The 27,309-nt window shown below is 35.2% G+C and overlaps 1 protein-coding gene across 6 annotated transcripts in view; it reads left to right on the top strand.

Moving 5' to 3' along the window:
* Positions 1-27,309, top strand: part of GPATCH2 (G-patch domain containing 2) — a 201,763-nt gene that overhangs the window by 5,911 nt on the left and 168,543 nt on the right. For 5 of the 6 annotated variants that reach the window (XR_008677486.2, XM_004028411.4, XM_055379546.2 and 2 more), the window contains exons 2-5: positions 4,737-5,453; positions 11,032-11,093; positions 14,157-14,339; positions 14,827-14,906. Coding sequence is in view for 5 of the 6 variants with exons in the window: in XM_004028411.4 (XP_004028460.2) it covers positions 4,737-5,453; positions 11,032-11,093; positions 14,157-14,339; positions 14,827-14,906 (1,042 nt within the window). In the remaining variant the exon portion in view is untranslated. Of the gene's footprint in view, positions 1-4,736; positions 5,454-11,031; positions 11,094-14,156; positions 14,340-14,826; positions 14,907-15,034; positions 17,050-27,309 lie in introns of those variants that run through there. The other variant, XM_019030570.4, reaches the window with a different exon arrangement.

The raw sequence follows: 27,309 nt of genomic DNA, 5'->3' as shown, positions 1-27,309 counted from the left end.
AATTTATTAGAGCCTGAATTTATTAGAATAGATAAGGAACCCAAGGATAATAGTTCACTCATTTACTGGGTATTTGGTAGAGGAAGCGAAACAAACAAACTTGACCTTTGGCCTAACATTTTTAAATAAAGCTTGCATATCAAATCTTGGATTGATCATACATTTTATATTGCTCAGCATAATCCAATACCACCCGAAAAAATAAAGTACTCATCTGCCCAAATCATTTCCTTTCATAAAATCCAACTTTATGTAGATGTTGGGGCCATAATTTTGTTTTGGGGTATTCTGTTCATTAGGACTATTTTAATAAAACTATTGATGAACTATTGTTATCTTAGATATTACCCAATATTAACTGTTCCCAGAAGATTTCATTTCCAAATGAGTTCTAAATGAAGAAAAATGGCTCTTACAATTATGAATATAAAAATCTCAAATTAGTTAAGTGGTACATTCACTGAATTTAGTATAATTCAAACTTTAAAACTGGTTGTTCAGTAAGTACAGATTTGTATAGAAAAGTGCTATATTTCCAGGTTTCCCCTTTAATAGGAAATTCTTATTTAAGAAACTATCTCTAGGATAAAGTGTTTTAATACATTGGTCTTCTGACGCATCAGTGTAAACTGCCAAGGCAAAGGAAATAAAAGAGCTATTGGTCATGTGATGGTCTCTTAGGATCACTTTGTTTTTGATGGGCCAGTAGGAGACAAGAGTCTCTCTGCCTCCCAGGCTGGAGTACAGTGGCATGATCTTGGCTCACTACAGCCTCCGCCTCCTGGTTCAAGTGATTCTCCTGCCTCAGCCTCCTGAGTAGCTGCGATTACAGGCATCTGCCACCGTGCATGGCTAATTTTTGCATATTTAGTAGAGACGGGGTTTCAGCTTGTTGGCCAAGCTGGTCTTGAACTCCTAGTCTCAAGTGATCCTGCCACCTCAGCCTCCCAAAGTGCTGGGACTGGAGGCGTGAGACACTGTGCCCTGCCGATGCCAGTTTTAACTGAGGGATGTTAGTGAAGCAGCTTGACGTTAACTGACTATAATATTACTGGCTCATTAGCATGGGTTTTGGTTGGTATTGACTTGGAGAAGAGTGTAGTTATTTGAAACTGAAGGGGAAAAAGATAATTTGAACTCTGAGTAGGACTTGTTAAGTCTATTTTTTCTGTGTTTTTATAGGATTTTTTCAAAAAAGCTTTTAAAAGTAATATGTAGTTGATTCATATTTGAGTGACATCATGGAATAAATTGGATTCTTCTAATTACAGTGTTTTTTTAAAATATGATTTTTGTTTGTTTGTTTTTTCTTTTGTTTTTTGAGATGGAGTTTTGCACTTTTCGCCCAGGCTGGAGTGCAATGTTGCGATCTCAGCTCACTGCAACCTCCGCCTCCTGGGTTCAAGTGATTCTTCTGCCTCAGCCTCCCGAGTCACTAGGATTACAGGCGCCCACCAGCACGCCGGCCTAATTTTTGTATTCTTAGTAGGGATGGGGTTTCACCATGTTGGCCAGGCTGGTCTCAAATTCCTGACCTCAGGTGATCTGCCCGCCTCAGCCTCCCAAAGTGCTGGGATTACAGGCGTGAGCCACCGCCCCCAGCCTAAAAATAAGTTTTATTTTCTCTTGAGAGAAGAAACATAAAGTCAAATAAGGCTGACACAGTTTTCATGAGATTCTAGGGAAATTTTGCATATATAACTGCTAATATTACTAAGAATGAAATTTCTATTACTAAGAAATTTCATTGTTAGTAATATTAGCAGTTATATTTTATTAAACTCTATTGGTTACAGCAATACTTTTTAAACCAAATTAATTGAAGAGTATCAGATTTCAATGGATTGAATCAGATGTGTTAACCTTTTTCTAATGTTAGTACTATAAATGTTCTGTGCTGCAGTAAAGCACTAAATTGTAATATCCAAACTAAACTGACTTTAATTGGATATTATATTCATACATCGAGTTAATTTCATGTTTTATTATTTTGAACTGGCCATTCACCCATTGATAAGAAAACTCTGTCTTCCAAGTGTAAGTTACTCCAGAACCAGATAATAGAGAGAGAGGATATTGATTTTAATACATGTTAAAGTGCATTTTTTTCAAGTGAATGTTTTTTAAGGTGCAATATTATATTCAGAGACAATAGGTCTTTCAGACTATATTTCTTTTAATTAAATAATGTCACAGGAAAAGAACAAAATATTCATTGTTTTAAGGGAAAAGGGCATTTGATAACTTAGATAATAGAAAAAAGATTCATTTGGCTTATCAGTGTAGTCAAAGTTGTAGCCTCTGTTTTGTTTGGCTTAATGCTAATTCCTATGTGATACACAGTTCTTTTATTCAATGTTCTAAATTCAATGTTCTAAATCCTGATTTGTGGGGCTGGGCGTGGTGGCTCACGCCTATAATTCCAGCCCTGAGAAGCGTGGCGGGTGGATCACTTGAAGTCAGGAGTTTGAGATCAGCCTGGCCAACACAGTGAAACCCTGTCTCTACTAAAAAATACAAAAATTAGCCGGGCATGGTGGCATGCGCCTGTAATCCCAGCTACTCGGGAGGTTAAGGCAGGAGAATCACTTGAACCCGGGAGGCAGAAGTTGCAGTGAGCCGAGATCATGCCACTGCACTTCAGCCTGGGTAACAGAGCGAGACTCCGTCTCAAACAAACAAAAAAACCCTGAGTTGTATATAGTAGCTTTAGAAAGGAAAAATCAAATCTCAGTGGCCCTCCAGAGTTTATTTAAAATAGATATTTGAATCACCACATTTTTTAAAAAGCTGTATGCATTAGATTTTTTGTTTATATTAAACACATTCAGAATGCCCATGGAAATAAATCTAGAAAATACAAATTCACATTAACCAAACCACAATGCCATGTTACTTAGTTGCTCACAGTGTACATTTTACTAACCAGTACAGGGTTGGTTCTTTGAGCTCAGTTTACTTTCACCAGCTACGCCACCCTGTCCCTTGTGTTGATTCAGGTCTTTCACCTCTTTTTTTTCTGTTCAAAACCATGTAATAGCTACCTATGAGTCATTTGGGTTTTACATAGGTGTATATTAAATCTGTCTTGAGGATTACAGTAATACTACCTGGTGCTAAATTAATCATAAACAAAAATACAAACTGGCTACCGGGATCGTGTAGCTGATCTTGGCTGTAGTTTGGTGAACATTGGAGCTCTGGAACCTGATTGCTGGAGTTTGAATCCTGTCTCCACTACTTAGACGCATCACGTTGTGACAGAGATCTTTCGGCCTTTGTGTATTTCATCTCCCACCTCATAAGGTTGTTGTGTGAGAATGAAATGAAATAATATATGTAAAACACTTAGAAATGAGCCTGGCAAATAGTAAATGCGCAAATGTTAGAAGCTGTTTGTATGCATCACATTATAAATGGTAAATCCAGTTGAATCACAATGTGTGTTGTTTTTAGGTTATTAAAATGAAAAGACAAAAGTTGAAAGCTGTTATAAGGAACTTGCAAAAGCCTGAAATTATTGACTGTTGGAGACTATACATGATTGTAGAGACTATATAGACCATGGGTCAGCAAACTATAAACAGCTATAACTTGATTCTATAAATAAAACTTTATTAGAACACAGCCATACCCATTTATTTATGTATTGCTTGTGGCTATTTTTGCATTATAGTGGCAAGTTGAGTAGTTTTGGGAGACCCAGTGGCCTGCAAAGCCTAGAATATTTACTAGCAGGCCAGTTACATAAAAGCCTACTCCTGCTGTAGGCTCTAGAAGCTCTGTATGACTGTTGAGAATATTTCAATCCCTAGGTGCCTCTAGATCTCGATTTTAGAAATCATTGCCTGTGGCCTTCAGAAGACGGGTGCAAATTGAATTGCCTGTGATGTTTAAAAAATAAAACCAGATACCATGGCTCTATGTCACACCAACTAATTTAAAATCTTTGGGAATTGGGTTTTAAAAGGACAAGTATAATTTATAAAAATTCCCAAAGAATGCTTATGCTTATTCTTGCTGACTACTGAATAATTTTCATACTGGTAATATAGTTTAATGCTCTTAAAAAAGGAAAGCCTAAGAGATTGCTTCAGAATGAAGTAATGATGGGCCCTTTGAAACCCGTGAGGCTCCAATTTGAATGCGAATGTAGTTTGTGCTTCACTGGGTTAAGAGATTAGTGTGGCCTAAATAAATGCATGGTGTTGGTTAAACTTTCACATATATTACTAATCCTGAAACTACCTGTCTGTCTTTCTAACTGCCTCTTATATGACAGTGACTGGTTAGAGCACGTGGTGAATAGAAGATTTCATGTTTCTTTTTTTACTTAGAGATTAGTGGGCGAAGAGGGGACTGAGAAAGTTCTTTCTGTATCTGCTGTAGGAAAACTGACTCTAGAAAAGGGGTAGGAGTGGGCCAGCAGATAGGGATTTAAACAGAACTTTTCCATAATTATACAGAAAAATATAAAAATACTGGGATCTTTCATTGCTCATAAGCTTATTCTATCTTGGAAGTAATTCCTATGTTTAATAAAAGAACTTATATAAGAAGAGGCCTAAAATGAATCAATATTTAAAACTGTAATATCTTGGATAGGAAAATTAGCTTTGAAACATTTTGTAATCATTATTAATTTTTGTCGAATTTAGAATGAATTGACTTATAGAAAATGAGGTTACTGTGGTTAAGACTGACTATTTTCTTTTTTCTTTCTCTAAAAAATGAAGGCATTTCAGTAGAACCATGGAGGAGCTGGTTCATGACCTTGTCTCAGCATTGGAAGAGAGCTCAGAGCAAGCTCGAGGTGGATTTGCTGAAACAGGAGACCATTCTCGAAGTATATCTTGCCCTCTGAAACGCCAGGCAAGGAAAAGGAGAGGGAGAAAACGGAGGTCGTATAATGTGCATCACCCGTGGGAGACTGGTCACTGCTTAAGTGAAGGCTCTGATTCTAGTTTAGAAGAACCAAGCAAGGACTATAGAGAGAATCACAATAATAATAAAAAAGATCACAGTGACTCTGATGACCAAATGTTAGTAGCAAAGCGCAGGCCATCATCAAACTTAAATAATAATGTTCGAGGGAAAAGACCTCTATGGCATGAGTCTGATTTTGCTGTGGACAATGTTGGGAATAGAACTCTGCGCAGGAGGAGAAAGGTAAAACGCATGGCAGTAGATCTCCCACAGGACATCTCTAACAAACGGACAATGACCCAGCCACCTGAGGGTTGTAGAGATCAGGACATGGACAGTGATAGAGCCTACCAGTATCAAGAATTTACCAAGAACAAAGTCAAAAAAAGAAAGTTGAAAATAATCAGACAAGGACCAAAAATCCAAGATGAAGGAGTAGTTTTAGAAAGTGAGGAAACGAACCAGACCAATAAGGACAAAATGGAATGTGAAGAGCAAAAAGTCTCAGATGAGCTCATGAGTGAAAGGTGACTTTTATATTCTCTAAATATAAAAGTATTTATCTCCAGTGTTTGTGGTTGAATGTTTTATATTTTAATTAATTCTATTTTAAAATAATTATAAATTGTAATAATGATAGTGATATTACTGTTTAACTATGGTTATATTTCCTTATACTTTATGATGTTTAGCACAAAGCAAAATTGCTTGTTTGATTTACACAAAGTCTTTTGATTGTATTATAATGACTCAATTTTCAGCTACAAGGAGAAAAGGAAATGGATTTTCAGTGGAAAAGAATGTGCTTTTGAATAACAGCACGTTTGTAACTCAGAATTGGATATATAATTATTTATATGTTTAATTATAGACCTTTAGCTTTTGGTACCTTATAGAGTGTCACAATTCATTAATCTATTCTGATTCTTGAACATCAAAAGTTTATACCACTTCAACATGTATGTGGCCTGACATAAAAAATCTGGAGCTTTCTAGGAATTCTGATCACTTATGAAGTTTAAAACCCAATTTATAGTCTAGAAACACCTGGTTTTGTCATTAGAAAAATAGGAAAAACAATGGTCCCGTGGTAGTAAATCTAATCTGTCGATAATTGTTAAATACTATTTTGACAGCATCAAAAGGTAAGTGATCATTTTTCTTTTATACTGAAATGATGAAGTAATGCTACTTGCAAGAAATGAGAATGTATTAACACTTTTTCCTTTTAGGCATGGGTCCGCAAAACCGAATGCTGAACTATGAGCCAGAAAAAACAGTCTGTAAAAATGGCCTGAGAAAGAGTAATTGATTTTTAATTTATAGGGCTGCTATCTTTTTTTTTTTTTTTTTTTTTTTGAGATAGAGACTCACTCTGTTTCCCAGGCTGGAGTGCAAGGGTGTGATCTCAGCTCATTGCAACCTCCACTTCCTGGGTTCAGGTGATTCTCCTGCCTCAGCCTCCGGAGTAGCTGGGATTACATGTGTGCACCACCATGCCTGGCGAATTTTTTTTGTATTTTTAGTAGAGGCGGGGTTTCACCATGTTGGCCAGGCTGGTCTTCAACCCCTGACCTCAAGTGATCCACCTGCCTTGGCCTCCCAAGGGCTGGGATCATTTTAATCATGTGAATTGTGGTGAGCTATCAATCTTTTATTTGGTTTTTATTTTTTATTTTGTTTTTTTGGGGGTTTTTTTGCTTGTAAATGTGAGTGGGACCTGGTAAAAGTTTATGGAATCATCCTTTTATTAGACATGGTGTGCTAGTCATATAATTTTTCTAAAGAAGTAAAAATTACTTACATTAAAAAAATGTGGCTGAGCACGGTGGCTCATGCCTTTACTCCCAGCACTTTGGTAGGCTGAGGCTGGTGGATCACCTGAGGTCAGGAGTTTGAGACCAGCCAGACCAATACGGTGAAACCCCGTCTCTAGCAAAAATACAAAAATTAGCCGAGTGTGGTGATGTGGGCCGAGTCCCAGCTACTCAGGAGGCTGAGGCAGGAGAATTGCTTGAACCTGGGAGGCGGAGATTACAGACAGCCAAGATCGCGCCACTGCGACAGAGCAAGACTATCTCAAAAAAAAGTTTCCAGAGGGCTTTGAAAAGTTTATGGTATCTGTTTTTCTTGCAAGAAAATTGTCATTCTTATATGGAAATAAGTATTATTTGTATTAGGCCATTGTGACTTAAGACAATTCAACCTTACTTGAAAGTAATTGTCTGACTCAATTACCGGGAGGGAGAGTATGTGGCAGCTGATATAACATACTTAATTCTGGATTATTCACAATTAGATTACCTGCTTTTTGGATTCATTGTGCAAGCTCCCCCCCTTTTCTTTAGTTCTGGCTTTTATTGATCTGCTTTTTTATAGGACATGTAACTGGTAATGGAAATGAGATCAAACTCCCATTTTTCATTTCTTTTCATTGTAAAAAGTATTTGAGTATCTACTAGGCATGAACAGGCTACCTAGCAGTCCACAAACAGCCCAGGTACACGTTTTCAGAGTATGTTTTTACTCTTGAATAAATGTTAAAAAATATATTTTCTCTGATTTGAAACTTATTTATAAACTATTTTCTGTTGTCACTTAAAAGTTAGGTGCAAATTCCTTCTGTGCAAAGATTGCTAAATATTTAAGGTATTATGGTAACAAGTATAAGCGTTTTCAAGACTACTTCCAAAGCTTTCCTACTACAAAAAGCTTTATATTTCCTTGGGGTTGATTTATAAGTAAGAGAAACTTCAGTGTGGGGGGCTGTGTGTGTGTGTCAGATTTAACAAACATTGATGATTAACTACAATTTACTCTTCACTGGTGGCACCTGGACTAATAATGGAGACTCTGTTCTCAACAGCTGCGTAGTCTGGGATAGCCAGGCAAGCAAATGATGAAAATGAAATGTGCTGAGTGGAAAGTATTAGTGAGGGAAGACTTGCTAAGGGAACTGTGCTTTAAAGCAAGTAGTAAGACTTGTTCAGGAATTGAGGAAGTCAAGAGAAGAGAGGGAAATGGCATTCATAGGTAGAGAGGGAGCAGCTTGTGAAAAGGCATGAATTGTGAAATGAAAATACATACTTTGTTTTTACTGGAAATAAAGTGGGATCAGAATTACAGCAAAAAGCATTTCTCAGAGGTCTATGTGCTATGGTAAATAGTTTGGATTTTATCATCTTATAGTCAATGGGATCAGTGAAGAATTTTTAACAGTGAAGAAACTCAAGTTGATTTACATTTTTTCAAGATAGTGTGATCTTTACAGCTGTATTTTGTTTATTTTTGACCTCCAGTCCATGCTTAAGTGGGAGGTGAATTATGATATGATAGCAGAGAGAACTAAGTATTTGAGAGTAATGAGACCAATTTTAAGAGTTAGAATCGATGGGAGGTTGACTGACTATTTGGGAGGATGAATGAGAAAGAGGACTCTACAGAAAATATAGGAATTGAACAAATTGGGGCAAGTGATTGATATTAGTGTACATATATTTGTTCATCCAGCATATGTGGAATATATTCTCATCTAAATACCGTGTTATAAAATTCACTCTAAAAAGGTGAATCTCCAAGGAAAGGGTGTCCTTGGAGATAAGCCGTAATGACTGTCAGCTGCTGAAAGTAAAAGGCTTGTTTCTATTTAAGTTCTTGTTCTGATTTATTGAACATAGAAACACGTACATAATGTACACGGAACAACTCTAGATACTAATGAGGTGAAATGTAAATCAAGAAACATGTTGTATACATACATGCCAACATACCTCAAAGTAGGACAAGGATCACTAAGGACTCAGAGCTGGAAGAGAGGGAATTCTGATTTCCTTATATCTTCAAGAGCTTGGACAGGTGGAGAGGGAAGAGAGTGGAGATAGGCATACCACTGGGAAAAGAACATAAAAGGACCAGAGATGGGAATAAGAAGAATTTAGATGGAGGCCCATCCATAGAAAGTCTTGAAATCTAAATTTAATTCAACAAGTGTTGAAGTAATTTTAAATTTTTAAATAGAAGACTGTTCTATAATGTACACGTGTGTGTATGTGTGTGTGCATAGTTTATCAACTACTTTCTTTGGAATAGATGTAAATTTACAGAAAAGTTGTAAAGATAGTTCAGAGAGTTCATGTATATCACATTCCCATATATCCCAAATCCACTTTCTCCTGTTGTTAATATTGTACATTACTACGGTTAATCTCTCACAATTAATGAAACAAAATTGATATATTTGTAAGTAAAGTTCATAGTTTATTAGAATTTCCTTTGCCATTATTTAATGTCCTTTTTTGTTTTCAGAATATCACATTACTTTTAGTCAACTTGTTTTATTTTGAAAAGGTGAACCTGGCTGTATGTAGAATAGATTAGAGAGGGGTAAATCTGAATTCAGATTAGAAGATCATGGTCTAGAAAAAATAGCACATCAATTCATAATGCTTTGTCTGCAAATCTGAACTCTGAAAAGCTATGAAAAACTAATTCATTTGTGGCCAAATTTAATTTGACCTGTACTTAATGTGGATATTCATTCATTTAATTGAAAAAATATATTAATCTGTTTTATGGAGTACTATCCCAGACTCCTCCGAGGCATTTTAGAATATACCTTGCTAAAATTTGAGTAATTCAGAATTTTAAATACATTTTGCCTCAAGGGTTTCAGAAAAGGAACTGTGACCTGAGGTGTATATGAGACCCTTCATTTGAGTTGTGTTAATGGGGGGCACACAGGAAAGAGGAAAGTATCAATGGTAGTTTAGACAGCAAAATGTCAGAAAGATGGTTTCTGAGGTGATTTTAATACTCTCACATTATAGTGCGTAGAAGAGCATATATATTTGTAAATAAGAAAATATGGTTGTGATGCTCTTAGAAAATATTTTTTCATTACCAATTGTACAATATAGGGAGCTTCATACATGCACTTAATTTGGAAGAAAGCTAGAGAGAGGTCTAAATTCAGAACTCCTTGGAAGAATGTGCCTCTTAAGAAATTCCTATATTATTCATTAATATTTATTTTTTAAGAGATCGAACAGAAACAAATTATATTCAGAAAATGTATGTGAATTTAGATCTCATCTATAATTTTAATCCTAAACTTCTCAATTTAAATATTTTAAAACAAGTTAGGATGCCTTATTAAAAAATAAGATTATGGAATTCTACATATTAATGGAAAAAGTATTTTAATTAAAAAAAGGGATGATTTCCTGATTGGTTAAAATTAAGAATTACAGTAAAAATAAAATACATGAGAATTTTTAAAGAACATCACTAAATTTTCTTTAAAAGCTAAGCCTCTCATTATATGACCTTGTTCTCCTGGTATTTTAAACTAGACTATCATATAAGCATTACTTCTATTAGAATAGTAACAGTTTGTTTATGTTATTCAAATATCTGCTATTTGTTTTATTTGTATGTTAGATTTGACTCTGGAGCTTCTGTGGGAGCAATGAGAACCCGTGTTATTTACACACTCCCTCCTTAATATTTGTAATATTCTTTTTTTTTTTTTTTTTTTTTGCTTAAAAGTGACCTTAACTTCGATATAATGGATTATCACCATTTTAAACTTTTTTCTTCCTTGCAAACTAATAGAGTTGTTGTGAATTCTTAAGTAATGTCTTCTCCAGAATATTTGTAAATGTGGTTATGAAAAGTAATCTCATCCTAGTCCTTTGTATTTCATGTGCTGAAGAAAGGCTTAGCCTGCTTTTGATTGAGACTTTTCCCATTTTATTGAGCAGTGGTGTTCCAGGCTCAAGCTGAATTGCATGGCATAAGAAAGGAGCAGTGAGCATTTGATGAGAGCACATAATAAAATGCATCAATTGTGTCAGCATCTCGTTGCAGTCACATCTGGCTTACTGTCAGGGTCCCATTAGATTCCTGTGGTTTTATGTGCCAAAAATAATATGCTCTGTAGTGAATGGAATGATTTTTTTTTTGATTTAAAAAAAATCATCTTATTTTCTTTCAGATCTTTGTCAGGCTTAAGTTCCATCTCTGAGCTGCCATGTCTCTTTAAAATTTTACGACTGAGAGATCAATTGTTCTTTTGATCTGTTTCTTTCTTTTTCCTTATTACAGTGATTCCAGCAGTCTCAGCAGCACTGATGCTGGATTGTTTACCAATGATGAGGGAAGACAAGGTACTGAAATGATATTTTTTTCTCTCTTTGGAAAAACTTCTTCATTCTAAAGTGGAGCTTATTACTGGTTATTTCATAAGTTGATGACTGCAATCCATTTACCTTACACATATTACTTAGTGAACTAGGATTTAGTATCATAGCTGGTTTTTTATATGCTATGGAGGGTGTCCTGTCTTCATGACCTAAGTAATTAATTATCTCCAAAAGCTAGTATGTGGAGCTAATAATATTAAAGAAGGATTATCTTGTTTGAGAAAGCTCTAGGTACCTTTTTGATTTTCTCTCTTTTAGCAAGTTTGAAAGAAACTGGTTCTCATTCTCTAATTCCAGATGTACTTAAAACTGTTTAAGCATTCATAAAGGTGGATTTCCAAGTCATTTGTCATTTTTATTCAGCTGTGACATTTATTCATTCTATCCAGTTTATAAGTAATTAGATGATTTTTATGAATTCAATATTGTAAACCATTAAACAGAAATGTCTTGCAACTTATATGTTTTCCATCTTTGAAACTTCCAGAAGCTTCAGTCTGTAACATGGCAGTATTTTGAAGCTATGAAAAATTTAAAAAAACCTTAATAAGGGAGCAGGATTAATCCTTAATAGGATTAATTTCATTTAGTCACACCTGCTCATGATTGTTTCCCTTTTACGCTCCATACAAATCATACATACAGATACCTATGACAAATGTTTTCTTCCTTTCTTAAGAATACATTAGAGGAAGACAGTAAGTTCCAAGTGAAAAACACTAATATAAATTTTAAATTATAAATTTAGTTAATGATGTTATAAGAAAAGGACAAAGTAGCCTCCTATACTTTTTTTCTTAGTCTGTTCATCCTTTTGGCAGTACAAAAAACATAAGTGATCATTCTTTTTTGCCTACTTGTAAACTATTTGTCCTAAATGAATAGGTACATAACTGTTTGAAAGACCATGGACTTTAAAGTTGATACTTTGCTGAAACATGTTAGAATGCTGGTTCTAAATGCGAGGGTAACCATCTTGATAATATATTTAAATTCTCATTAAAATACAGATCTTTACTCAGGATTGTATTATAAATGCTGATATTGGTAATGAAATAAAATGAAATGAAAAAAAGTAAAAAAATAACTTTGACAAGCCTGTCAATCTTTGATAAGTATGGAAAGGCTTAGAATGATATGCCAGCATTTATTGTGAACTTACTACGTTTAACGTTGCTAAGTGTTTTCCTTGCATTTAAGTTTTTAATTAATTCTTAAAATCCCTTTGAGATTCCCAAGTTTTAAAATGAAGAAACTGACTCTAATAGAGTTGAAGTAACTTTCCTGATGTTACAGACACTAGAATTCTAATTGGTCTGTATGATTTCAGAGCAAGTTCTTAATCAATGACTATTTGATTTCCCTATTGAAGAATAAAGTTGTGTATTACATCAAAAATGAAATAACTTTATTTTTCTGTAATAGTGTTGGAATTCAGATATATGGTAGTCAGTTTCAAGTGAGGCCCTGTTTTTTCTTATGCTTAAACCTGATCTGTGTAATTTTAATGTAAAGCTCAGTAAAAGTCCTGATATCTAAGTGCTGTTAATTGTGTTTTTTGAAAAATTTTTTTTATTAATTCCCCAGTAGAAACAAGCTGATGACTCTAATTTTCGAAATGCCTTTAATTTTCCATTGTGTCTTAGTTGAAATATAGCTATTTCTCATAAAATAATTTTCAACTGGAGCTTAAGAGTATTTTTAGTTTTCCTTTAAAGATGTCTGTTGTAAGAGATTTTAGAAATCAGAAATATCTTTCTCTAAAGGGAAAAAGTTTATGACAATTACAACGACCCTCTTAGAAACCAGAATTAGTGGTGGCTTCTCATAATCAAGGGAAGGAGACTTTAATGAATCGCAGATCATCTTCAAAATGCTGTTTGTTTCTTTCTGTTTTTCTTTTCTCTATCTTTTTTTTTTAACACAAGGTCTCGCCCTGTGGTCCAGGCTGGAGGGCTGGTGGTGCAATCATAGCTCACTGTAACCCCAAACTGCTGGGCTCAAGGGATCCTCCTGCCTCAGACTCCAGAGTAGCTAAGACTACAGGTGCATGTCACCATGCCCGGCTAATTTTTAATCTTTTTGTAGAGACAGGGTCTTGCTATCTTGCCCAGGTTGGTCTGGAACTCCTAACCTCAAATGATCCTCCCACTTTGGCCTCTCAAAGCACTGGGATTACACACATGAGCCACCATGCCTGGCCTGTGTCTCTTTCTTTTAAAAGCCATCTGTCTTCTGTGTTTTTGTCTCACAGACAAAAAATGTTTTGTTGGGCAAAAAATCTCGATTATTTAATATAGTTTCTTCATAAACTCTAAGGTATTGTCACTTTTCATTTAAAATCAACTTTTTCAAAACTATTTCTTAATGAGCTTAATTGGATTAATTTCATTTAGTCACATCTGTTCATGATTGTTTCCCCTTTTACACTCCATACAAATAATGAAATTAAGCTAATTATATACCTATATCTGCTGCAAAGAAAGGGTTCCACAGTTTTAATACTTTTTAATTCCCAGGAGCAGATTAAGGTTTGTTTTTTCTTAACGCGGAAGGGGTAGTAACTTAAATGGATTTTCTAATAGTTTTTGCCAAAGGATTAACCAGTTTATTATTGTTTTTCACATTTTAAAATTGGTTCTAAAACATAATATTTTGTGTTTTTGTTGCTGGCAGTTCTTAGAGTCTTAAGATAACATTTCTTAAGTGAAGCTGTGGTATAAAATAAAAAGTTTTCCTTATAGATTGTATATGCAGTTGTCAAATAAAACATAGGATCCCCAATTAAATTTAAATTGTAGGTAAATAACACATAATTTTTTAGTACAGGTATGTCCCATGCAGTACTTAGACATATTTCCACCAAAAATTTAGTGCAAGTATATAATACTTGTATTAAAAGTTAGTCATTGATCTTAAATTCAAATTTAACTGCCATCTTGTATTTTTAGTACCTGACAAGACTAATTGTGTAACTGGATGATAAAACTGAGTGTTTGGTGGGGGGGGTTTCTTGTATTTGCACAGGTGATGATGAACAGAGTGACTGGTTCTACGAAAAGGAATCAGGTGGAGCATGTGGTATCACTGGAGTTGTGCCCTGGTGGGAAAAGGAAGATCCTACTGAGCTAGACAAAAATGTACCAGATCCTGTCTTTGAAAGTATCTTAACTGGTTCTTTTCCCCTTATGTCACACCCAAGCAGAAGAGGTCAGTAGCACTGGCTCCCTGGTAGATATAATGGGTTTAAGGTCAGTCCAGGAATATTCATTCAAGGAGGATAAGATAAAGTGGAAATTAGAGAATGTAAACACAAGATGCTGTAAAGAAACATATTGGCCACTAATATAGCTACTACATTTATCATGCTTTCAAATTATTAGAAAAATTGACTTGCTTTCTTGCTAGGCTCATTGAGAAAATGTTGAAATGATAAGAATATTAATTCGGAAAAAGAAAATGGGTATTTATTACTCTAGTGATTGAACACTGGTTAGTTAAGTGCTGACTGCGTTAGTACTTTGCTAGGCATTGCTTCAGTTTTTTTAAGTGTGAGTTTTGCATTTTCCCAAATAATATTCGTGGCATTCACTGCCACCACCAACTTACTTTTCTTTCTCTATTGATAGGATCCTCCTTTTCTTCTATGCTTCAGTGATCATAGAAAACTTCTAAATTGAGTACTTTGATTTTACAGGTTTCCAAGCTAGACTCAGTCGCCTTCATGGAATGTCTTCAAAGAATATTAAAAAATCTGGAGGGACTCCAACTTCAATGGTAGGCATACTTTTTTTGTGTAATTGTCATGTTTGGAAATGTTTCCATTTCTATGGAATAAAAAGCCACATCCTCATCCTTTATTCATATTCTAATGTTAAACTTAAAAATAATCCATTTTTTTGTAGGCTACAAACTGGACCAGTGAGATTCCCCTATAAACCAAATCTTCTAATGCTAATAAATTAGTTACGTTTTGAACATCTGGGGATTGACATTCGAGGGAACCTGGCTCCTGTCCTCTTCCCTGGAGGAATATCACTGAAGTGAGAGCCTCTTTGATGAAAAGATGGGGCTGTTTTTGCTGGAGGACTGGTATTCTTCCTTTTAGTCAGAAGTGAACCTGACTGGGGAGGCTTTCTAGGGATTTAGGTTGGCCCAGGGTGGATAGAAACTACTGTAAATTATATATTTTTCTCTTTTATGGTTTTTTTTTACATTGAATCCGTTTATGTATACTTGCTTTGCCAAAATGCTAACAAAGCTAGAAAATTTTAAACTTCCAGATCGACAAGTATTCCTTAATGTTTATATTGTGACTGATTAAGAATTACTTTTTACATATCTGACTGTTGTAAATAAAAATCATGATGCATTGACATTTATGGTTCATTTTTAGAGAAGTCTTATATAACCAGCATTATTTAAAATATTTGCATTTTACTCAGGGTATTTTAACAAGGGCTAAGATGAGTAGTAGGTAAGGTTGATAATCTTTGCTGGCGTTTGTATTTTGTTCAGCTTCCTTTCTACTTGGGTAATCTGCTCTGTATTGCAAACTCATTGTATTTTATAGTGTAGCTTTCATTGTACTGCAAAAATCATCCTCGTTTTAAATTAGCCACAGTGATAACTAGTCTGCACTAGTAGAATCATTTACCTTTTAAGTTATCTGCTTTGTCTGATACCTGAAACATATCAAAATTATTATTTTGGTTTAGAGCTTAATGAAACATGTGAAAGCTGGTATTTTTAACAAATGCTGTGTGATTCTGAATCATATTGTCATGTTTAAAAGTGAGAGCTGCTTGTACATCTTTAGAATGGCAGACCATATGTGTCACTGTGAGTGTCAGAAATACTTGCATGAGCTCATTTTCACCAACTGGGGGGAAAATGTAATGTTTCTATTGATGGTATAATTTAGACACTATAATAAGTTCAGCCATTTGAGTTCTTCGAAATGGTTATATTAAAATGATATTTTTATTAAGCTTCAATAATGAAAAACAATGTGATTTAATATGTGTATTTTTATATTATTGTATGGATTAATTGTTAATTCAGCATTTAATGGCTAACTTAAATATGATTGGAAAAGAAACTTCAAGTTGCCATTGCTTTTACCTAAAGTTTTTAAAGTCTGAAAGATTTCAGCAAATGCATTAAGCAGGAATGTGTGACATCTCCTTTTAGATTGCTTGTCTAATTTGGAGAGATTAAAAATGGTAAAATGCAACTTTGAGTCTCTTTACCTTTGCATATTTAAAGTGATATTTAAAGGTACAATAGTGTGGTGTTGGTAATTGTAAGTAAGCTTTTCTGTGCTATGTCTTTGGAGTGAAAATTCATGTTTTTTTTCTGAATTACATAAATGCTTTTGTTTTATTTTGTATAATGACTGTCTTTTAGATCTGAATAAGTCACTTTAAAACCTTGGCCTATGAACTTTGCCTTATCAATCATGAATCTAGATGAATGCTATCTAGTTCTTGGTTCAGTTTTACCTATTTTTATTTTTGGTTCACTGCTTGCTTGAGCATAGCTGGGATTTGTAGCCCATTTTCTAGGCTTATTGCAATCTCACTGTGGTATTTTATAGAAGCTATTACAACTGATAGGCTAGCTTCATGGTAGTGATGATACATGGCTTAACCATACTAGAAGCTGCTTTCCCTCTCTAAATTGTAAAAAGGTGATTAAGTTTCACTTGATGGAGACATACTATATATGTGTGTTTATCATGGAACTAGTGCATTAGGCCATAAGCTGTTTTTCTGGTCTATGTTTTTTGTATTTAAAACTTTACTGAAGACAATGGACTCCTTCGGGTTTTCTTTCTTTCAACCCTGAATTGTCCTTGTTTGAATTTTTAAGTACTGTAATTTTTTTTTTCAATAAAATCTCTGACTTGGGCAAGAAAGGTAAGAGTTCCAGTTTGTGCTGCTATTTCTCTGATTTCATTTGCTAAGTTTTCGTTGTTGTTGTTGTTGCTTATGCTGTTTATATTATGTATAACTATAATATCTAGTTTTAAAAATCATAATCTCACAAAACAGTCATCTTTACACAGTATCCATGACATCTGGTAATAAGAAGTGAAATTTAATTGCCTTAAACTTTCACACTGGAAAGCCAGATTGTTTTTAAGAGAGATTAATTTTCTGAGCAAAGTAAAACACATGGAGCTGCAACCCATTAAACAGAAGGCCAACAAAAGGTTTCTTAAGCAGATGAATGATGACTGCATAAATATAATGATGTAGTATCTTTGAAGGAAATGACAGAGGAAGAATCTTTTACTGAAATATCAATGTAAACATTTTTTGGGGGAAAGTTTTCAGTTGTATTATAGTTGATTCTGACTATTTGCCATAATTGTATTCTATACGCTTGCTGAAAACATTGAATTAGGGAATACTGAATCATGGCTCCTAAGGGAAAGCCAGGGTTAGGTTCCTGGAAGCCTCTGGTCACAACATTTTCACCAACTGATCAATAGATAACCTTGTTTTGTTTATGTTTGTGTTTAGAGACATTTAATATATATTGTTGACTTACTAACATCGAACTCATGGCCAATAGCACTATAACTTATGTCTGAACAAAGCTTATCAAGTCTTTTCTCTATAAGGCACATCCCAGCCTTCTTGCACTTAGGAGCACTAGATGGCATTTCTCAGCTCTATACAAGGGGCTATTTGAAACAGAATAATCACCCACAAAAAGCACAACAATTCAAAAAAAAATCTGGTACTAATTTAGACTACAAAAGGGACATATGTTTACAGTATGATAGTTTAAACGAGTAGGAAGAAAGTCACCTGACTGACCTCTGGTAGGAATGCACGTGTATGTCGGGCAACTCAACATTTTTCACTGCTCTGTACATGTTACTGAATGACTACAAAAGTCAGAAATTGTGAGTATTGATTTTGGGGTTAACAAATAAATTTTAGCAGGCAGGCTGACTTAAAAATACGGAATCCACAATGGGAACGAGATTGACTGTATTTAGTTTTATAGAGAGCAAAGTGATATTGCAGAAAATTTATAGATTTTGAAGTCAGACCTTTGTGAATCCACACTCTGATTCTTCTTTTTAGTTGTAGTTACATTTTGAACCTCCTTTTGTTAAATACCAACAATACTTAACGTTTGCATAAGTGTCGTCAGGTTTTTAAATGAGATTGTGTATGCATAATGGGCCCAGCACCATCTCTGGTGCATAATATATATTAAATAAATGATAGTTACTATTATTAGATATATTAAACACAACAGCTGGGACTTAGAGAACATTTGTATCATGAGTCAAAGTGCAGAATTGTGGACCTTAAACTTTTCTGGTATTTCGTTTTTTTTGAGATGGGTCTTGCTCTGTTGCCCAGGCTGGAGTGCAGTGGCACAATCAAGGCTCACTGCAGCTGTGACCTCCCAGGCTCAAGCAATGCTCCCACCCCAGCCTCCTGAGTAGCAGGGTCTACAGGCATGCACCAACATGTCTGGCTAATTTTTATATTTTTAGTAGAGATGGGGTTTTGCCATGATGTCCAGGCTGGTATCAAACTCCTGGGCTCAAGCCTCTCAGAGTGTTGGGATTACAGGCGTGAAGCACCGCAACTGGCTTGTTCATATTTTATATAAAATTTGCCTTTACATTTAATATTTAAAGCACTTTATATGGCATTCTTTTATGTTTCTTTTATACCTCTTTTATATTTGAACTGGCCTCTTTCTTTAATATGCTCTGTGAATCATAGTTTCAAATAAATTTTAGGTTGACAGCCACTCCACTAAATCTCAAAACTTAATTGCAAACTGAGAAACTGCTCTAAACTCTTCTCCTGACCACAGAGCACATAGGCCTTCTCCCTCCATCATTTAAGCTAAATGAATAGCTTAAGTGATGGAGGGAGAAGGCCTAATAGCTATTCCTGAACCTATACTGTTCAGGAGATTTGGGTCCTGATCTACTTCACCTATCTGATTTTTTAAATTAATTATGCTCATGTGCATGCAAACAGAGTCCTGAGATTTTTGTGTTGAGAGGAATTACTGTTGCCATCGTAGTAAAGTACCAGTTTGTTAAAACCCAGCTAACTAGCATCTCTTATTCCCCACTTTTAGGAGAATGAAGCCAATGGTAATTAATTTCAAGGGATATGTGGAGGCTATTATCCAGGAGATTCAGCCCGAATCTCTTATATTTCCATAGTTTGTGCATTAAACTCAATTCAGAATAATATTCCTCAGAATAATGATGCCAGAATTAGTTGTGGGATATAGGACCTATAAAGTGAATGCAAGTAACCTTATGTAAGCATACATTCCAGATAGCCAAGATAGATCCTATTCCTATGCATCCTAAAAAAGTAGTGTTTTTTGTAGGTCAGAGCTTTTTAAAATTCTTTTTTGATTTGAATTAATGGTCTTACAACAGGTGTTACATTGGTCTACTGAAAATCCTCCTTCAAATTGTGTAGTCTTTTGAAAGATCAGGAAATAAATGACTCAGCTTAAAACACAGTTGTTGAAGGCCAACATAAATATTACATAGAAATTTTACACAATTGTGATAGGAATTTGTTTAAAAGTTTTATAATTGCCTCAGTCCACTTTTCTGTACAGTTGGAATAAGAATACATTGGTGCTGGTATTGGTGGTTATTCTGCCAAAGAAAATGAATCTGATTTAATTGACTATTTATACATGTTTATCAAGTTCAGAAATCTGAAAAAAATGTGAACATTAGCTCTTAATCCAATTTATCATGCTGTACAAATAAGCATACTGTTTGCATTCACTATACAAAAACCCTGAACACAATAATTTGTATCTGTTTAGAATCTTGAGTCAATTCATTCTATAGGAGAAAAAGAATATTGTATTTTCTTCTGTGAAGTCATAGAAAACCAGGATGACATGAGTGGCATTTTGTTAATGACAATCATACTATAATGATTTACTCTGTATGTCTTGCTCAACTTTTGTTAGGAAACTAGAGTAGGAATATTTAGTCTACTTTATAGCCTTTTACAACAGAAGGGCCATTTATTTTATTTTATTTTATTTTGAGACAGAGCCTTGCTGTGTTGCCAAGGCTGGAGTGCAGTGGCAGATCTCAGCTCATTGCAACCTTTGTCTCCCAGGGTCAAGCGATTCTCCTGCCTCAGCCTCCCCAGTAGGTGGGACTACAGATGCCTGCCACCACGCCAGCTAATTTTTGTATTTTTAGTAGAGCCGGGATTTCGCCATGTTGGCTAGGCTGGTCTCGAACTCCTAACCTCAGGTGATCCACTGGCCTCAGCCTCCCAAAGTGCTGGGATTACAGGCATGATCCATCACACTAGGCCAGAAGGGCCATTTAAAATGCAGTTGATTTACATAAGGGAACTTGATAGGATTACAGTCGTGAGCCACTGTGCCCGGCCAGAAACTGACACTTTTTTAAATAACTTATTTTGAGATAACTTGATTCTGTATCTTAGAAAGATACAACTTAATAGAATTATAATAAATATTTCTTTTACAAAAGACATTTTAATACAGTCTCTTTGATTCAAAATTCTCTATTTTGGGCCAGGCACGGTGGCTCCCACCTATAATCACAGCACTTTGGGAGGCCAAGGCAGATGGATCACCTAAGGTCAGGAGTTCAAGACCAGCCTGGCCAACATGGTGAAACCCCGTCTCTACTAAAAATACAAAAATTAGCAGGGCATGGTGATATGTGCCTGTAATCCCAGCTACTAGGGAGGCAGAGGCAGGAGAATCACTTAAACTCAGGAAGTGGAGGTTGCAGTGAGCGGAGATCATGCCACTGGACTCCAGTCTGGGCAACAGAGTGAGACTCCATCTCAAAAAAGTAAAAATAAACAAATAAATAAATAAATAAATTCTCTATTTTGATGTCATTTACAACTGTAGATTTGATATCATAAAAATTTAATATCCATAGTTATTTGAAAATATGACTTGAATAATTTTTCATTCAGTTCTATTAAATGATGTCTGTCTTGATATTTTTATTGTATTATGCTTTATTAAAAGAGCAGATATTTACAAATTTAAATAGTGCCAATACAGTAGTATATTTGTTCATTTAATTAACAGTATTTTAATGTGTATTATATTCTCCATATTTAGTCTTGAAAACCCTTTAGGAAAAGCTATATAAACAGGTGTTGAATCTTGGTATTTTAATGTTACCAAAATTGACAACATATATTTTTCCGTATATTTAAAATATTGGTTCTTGCTTCTCTGATAACTTAGTCTTTGAATTGGCTTGACTTCATAGACTTCATTGTCATTTGGGTTTGTGATGCTTCAGAAATATGGAACCTTGCAAAGTGAATGTTAGTATTTTGGTAATTAGACACAATGATGCTTACTTACTATGTGCCAGACACTTTTCTACAGGCTATTTATACATATTTTTTCATTAATCTTATTAACATATCTATAATATACATTAATGTTTACAACTTAAACAGTTTATTACGTGTTCTTCCTTTGACAAGCCAAAATTAATACGATTTGGAAGTTATATTTCTGTCATGTTGCTAATATTAATAAATATAAATAAATTCTCTTCGTAAAGTAGTCTTCATTTCTTGGTTACAAAATGCCTGGTTACAAAGTGTGAGTTATTTTCGAAATACTCACAAGCATCCTTTGTATCTTGAATGGCAAGCACAATCAAGATGTGTGCCATAATAAAAATGATAATGAAATGTTTTACTGCTTCTATCAGATTAATCACTGGAACCCAGTCCTCCATTTTCACCCTTTCTTCCCTTTGTATGTTTCTCAGGTAGTCTATAGTACCTTTTTGCTGATCTAATTCTAGCACCTTCTGGTCTGCTTGCTTGCTCTGTTTCAGCTTGTTCTCCCTGGCTGACCTCCATGGTCCCTCATTATCTCTCCAACCTGTTTTACAACGTGCCTCATAGTTGTCACATTGCTATTTTAGTTCAGCTGTGATTATATTCTCTGTATTTCTTATATTCCTTTCCCCTCCTTTCTCATGTAACTTAGCAAAACTCTGGGAAAGCCTTTTAAAGGAGGTTGATCTTTTTAGCTGAGACTTTGAGAATGAGTTAGAGCTTACCAACTGATGGGGAGGGAAATTGGCAAACAGAAAGGCATGGTCAAGGATTAAGTTTGAAACAGCATGGGGTATTCAGGAAACCATGAATCCAGTATTACTGAGATATAAGATATGCTTGTGTGGAGTGGTGTGTAGCAGGAAGGGTTTGGCTGAAAATGTAGGCATGGGTTAGGTGCTTTTATGGACGTTGTGGTCCACAGGAATGCATTTGAACCCATGTAATCTCCAAGGGGTTAAGAATTATCAGATTTGTTTTTTAAAAGATTACATGGACAGCAGTATAGAGAGTACATTAGGTAATTACAAGTTAAGACTATATCAGGAGGCTAAGATCCATGCCTATTCTACAGTAGGTAGGATCCATGGACTAGAATGAACCCTTAAATTTTTACTGGACCTGATATTCTGATCAACTCTTGCATGACATCTACTCATTTAACAAAGATTTTTGATACTAGGTAATACCAGTATCAGATACTGCTGGGCCTCGGGTGTTAGTGATGAACAAGTTAGATATGATCTCTTGAAGCTTACATTTTAATGAATAAAAATAAACCTGGTGGAGGTTGGGAGGAGAATAAGGAAATAAAAATGGACATGGAGAAAATTAAGCAGGGTAAGTGTTAGAGAATTATAGGATATGAAGTTGATTGGAGAGAATATGATTTGCAGGCTGGAATTTTCAGCCTTGGACAGCCTTGGACAGTCTAGTGCCTTTCTTCTAATTGCCCTTATAACAACTGGGGAAAGGAGCAAGTGTGTTCATTATTCATTACTGAATGAACATTATTCATACCTGTTCATTCAAGAAGTTGGTGGGATGGGTTTTAGCCATCTTTCCTGATTCCTGATCAGATTGCCCAAAGCTTTTAAATGTCAGTATGGATAGGCTTGTGAATAGCAAAAAAGGCACTTTTGTTTACCAGGTACAGCTTTACTACTAATGCTTCTGAATTTTTTTTTTTTTTTTTGCCTTTATGTTTATTTTTTTAATTGAGACAGTAATAATTATACATATTTATGGGGTAATGTGATATTTTGAAACACGTAAGCAATATGTAATAAATCAGATTAATTACGATGTCCATCACCTCAAACATGTATCGTTTCTTTGTAACTTATGAATGATTTTTTTAAAGAAAGTTTACAGATGCTAAATATTTATATAGCATTTTGAATGTTCCCTTTAGATTTCATCATAATGTATGTCCTGAAATTTAATATGTAAGAACTTCACTACAGAGTTTACCAGTTTACTCTTCTGCTTTCATGGCTACTTAAATATTATGCAGTACAACTAGTCTTTTTATTAGCTTTTTAAAAATGCATGAAATACCATGCTTTCTGCGTTTTATTTTTCTCACTTTAGTATTTGCATACAAATTCTTAAGTCATTCCTTTATTAGTAAAGAAATGGCTTATTTTACTGTTTTGTTTTCGAGATATATGTGATCTATGGACTTTTTAATGAATGTCTTTAAAAACATTGGATTTGCAAATGTGAGGTTTTCTAAAAATACGTCTTAGACTATGATCATCATTTTAAAACTTCTCTTTTTTGTATCCTAACAAACCTTTGAAAATTGTTTTAAAATGCTCTTTCTTTCAAAATTAAGGCTGCTGATTTGTAACCATTTGACTTCACAGATAAAGATGCAACCCTTTTTTTTAGTTGTCTTTTAAAATGGTGATGACATTGCCATAGTCCCCATTATTATTATTTTTTAAAAATCAAAATCAGGGAAACAGAAATGCTGCAAACATTTTACTTTCTTGGAAGCTCCTACTCTGTTTTTCTGCCTTTTATGTTGCTGATACAATTATTCTGATGGTCTATAAATTTCGGTTTTCTACTTTCCCTTCAGATATGTCAGATATCTAATATCAGAAAAGTTCAAAATCAGTGATGGGTAGAACACTTCCAAATAATATTTAACAAGCACTTTCTATACGGAAGTCACCTGCAAGTCCTCCAACTGAAGGTGAATTTGAAGAACTGAAAATTCATAATGAAATCATCTAGATAGGAGTTTTCTTTACTATAGTTAGAAGATGCCAACCAGTTATTTGTTGACTGTCATCCAGGAAAGGGGATTCTGATAAACCAGAGATGCCAACAGGTACTTATGTATGTTTTAAGCCAATAAAACTTGTAAAATTTTTGTTGTTCAGTCCCAATTATCTGAAACACTGACCAGTACTTAATGGGGGCAATTTGATTATTTTTTTTTCCATACCAAAGGAGTAATGACTTGTGCCATTAATCTTCCTCTTAGAACTTCATATTTAAATCTCATATTTGGTCATAGACAGTTTACTATTGAAGTATTCCAGGTCCATACAATTCTGAACTTGCAGGAGTGTTTATCTTTAAGTGACATGTAACTATGTAGTAACATTTAATGGTATCTGCTTGGTTTTTTTGAGGTGTTTTAGATTTGAATCGATTTTGAAGTATTCAGTCTAGAAACTGTTCTTTAAAAACTAAATGTTTATTACTTAGATTTCATCTCATTTTATCTCATTTACATATATCCTTAATAAATTCTTCTAATTTTTCAATTCACAAAAATACTTTATAAAAAATTCACAAAAGTATTTTATATCATTTGTCAGATGAATAAATATGTATATGTTACATTTGACTCAGAAACTTGATGTCTTGCCTAATTGTGTTTTCAACTATAAAGTTTTTGGTTCAGTTGTATGCACATGTCATGAAGACTTAGGATGTCTTCATTGTTCAAGGGGCTGGGGATACAAAATTTGTCCTCAAGTACCTTACAGTTTGGTTACTGAAAATTAATTGGGAAAAGGGGAGCAAAGAAAGAGACCTAACATTTGTTAAGGGAAGCATTGATCCTAAGTGGGTTTTGGTCCTTCACTGTAACATTTGGTTTTATGTGTTATCTTTGTCTGCCTCCACTCTTGCCACATCTAGACAAGTCTGAGCCTTATTTCTTTATCTGTCATCGCAGCCCCTTCTTTTCAATTTCATCTGTCACTACCCTGGTGTAGTATCTCATAGCCTTACATTTTTATAACCTCCTCCCTGGTCTGTCTTTTGATTTTCCTACCTGTAATCCATATCACACATAACTCCAAGTAAACATTTCTAAAGTGTGGTTATGCTGATGTCACTCCTGTGCCAAGAAATAGTTTCCATTACCGTCTTCATAAAATTCAGATTTGTTCTTTTCTATTTTCACTCTTCACCTATGACCTATAATACTTCACTCCTTTCCAGATGGTGTTATGTTCTCAGTGCCCCCACTCTTTCTCCAGCCTTCTCATATTCAACCATATCCGTGTATTTTACACCTCTGTTCACAACAGTGTATCCCTCACTGCTTCCTGCTAGATTCGTGTCCTTCAGGTATCAGTTCAATTCTATAACTTTTTCTCAAAACCTTCCCCAACTCTTCACACTTTTGAGGTCACTGTGTTATCTGAAATGGCATTATATCTTCTGTCTCTGCCACTCATTAATTAATTCACGGATAACCTAGTATTTTATACTGTTAACCATCTGCTTACTTTAACTATGCCTACCCAATGATGGGAGTTCTGTTAGCACATACAGTAGCTCCAATGATGGGAGCTATTAGCCCATTGTATGTGTTTAATATTTTTTTAGGCTGGGAGCAGTGGCTCATGCCTGTAATCCCAGCACTTTGGGAGGCCGAGGCGGGCGGATCACGAGGTCAGGAGTTTGAGACGAGCCTGGCCAACATGGTGAAACCCCATCTCTACTAAAAATACAAAAAATTAGCCAGGCGTGGTGGCAGGTACCTGTGGCAGGCACCTGTAATCCCAGCTACTTGGGAGGCTGAGGCAGGAGAATTGCTTGAACCCAGGAGGCAGAGGTTGCAGTGAGCCAAGACTGCGCCACTACACTCCATCCAGCCTGGGCAACAGAGCGAGACTCTGTCTCAAAAAAAAAAAAAAATTTTTTTTTTAATGTTGATGGTTATTTACCGGGTATGACCTTATGGTTTTTTGTTTTGTTTTGTTTTCATGACAGAATCTGGCTCTGTGGCCCCGGCTTGAGTGCAATAGTGCGATCTTGGCTTGCTGCAACCTCCAGTTCCCAGGTTCAAGTGATTCTTGTGCCTCAGCCTCCCGAGTAGCTGGGATTACAGGCATGCACCACCACACTTAGCTAATTTTTTTGTATTTTTAGTAGAGTCAGGGTTTCGATATGTTGGCCAGGCTGGTCTTAAACTCTTGATTTCAAGTAATCCTCCCACCTCAGCCTACCAAAGTGCTTGGATTACATATGTGAGCCACTGCGCCCACCGACCCTATGTTTTATAGGCAGTTTTCCGCCACTAGTTATATTGCCAGTGTAACTTTAAGTAACAACATTCTTTCTGAAAAATATTAGTTTCCAAGGTTTTCATTGTTTTAATTTTGCCCTTTTATGTGCTTCATGAAATGATAGCCTATACAGTCCCAGTTGACAGCACATTAAAAACATGATTGGATGCCTAGTGTGCAGATGCAGGGCTTGCTAGACCTTTTGGTTGGGGGATCTGTATGTGTTGCTATCCATACGGATTTCCCTGTGACAAGTTGCAGAGAGAACGATATGCCTTTGTTATTTGGGGTGGGGATAGAATGGAGTCCACTAGCCAACATTCTTGTTATAAACAAGGACAGGGAGCATTCATTGTGCAGACTTTCACTGAATTTTCCTGAGTTTAGTAAAAGGGTATCATGAGCTTTGTAGGAATGGCCCCTTTCTAGTTTAACATTTTCATATAATCAGTTTTGAGCTTCTGGTGGGATATAGGGTAGAAGTTGTAATATATGACTGGATGGGCTGAGAAATGGGATCTGGAGATCAACTTTTTAAAAAATAGACTATCCATGAATTGCCTGTTTAAGAGGTATCTAGAGCCTCCAATTTGTGAACTTTTCTGGAGTCTGGTGTTTCAGTCAGCTTGTTTTTTATTGCTACCCTCTCCCCACCCTGTTGCATATAGAAGAAGCTGGGCGGTCAGCCTCCCATCCGTTTGATTTTCATCTTCTGTGATTTTGCCGTTTTTTTTTTTTTTTTTTTAA

Source organism: Gorilla gorilla, chromosome 1 (assembly GCF_029281585.2).
Source record: "Gorilla gorilla gorilla isolate KB3781 chromosome 1, NHGRI_mGorGor1-v2.1_pri, whole genome shotgun sequence".
Classification (NCBI taxonomy): domain Eukaryota; kingdom Metazoa; phylum Chordata; class Mammalia; order Primates; family Hominidae; genus Gorilla; species Gorilla gorilla.
Note: the sequence above shows the minus strand (reverse complement) of the source record. Positions and strands in the feature narration are given on the sequence as shown.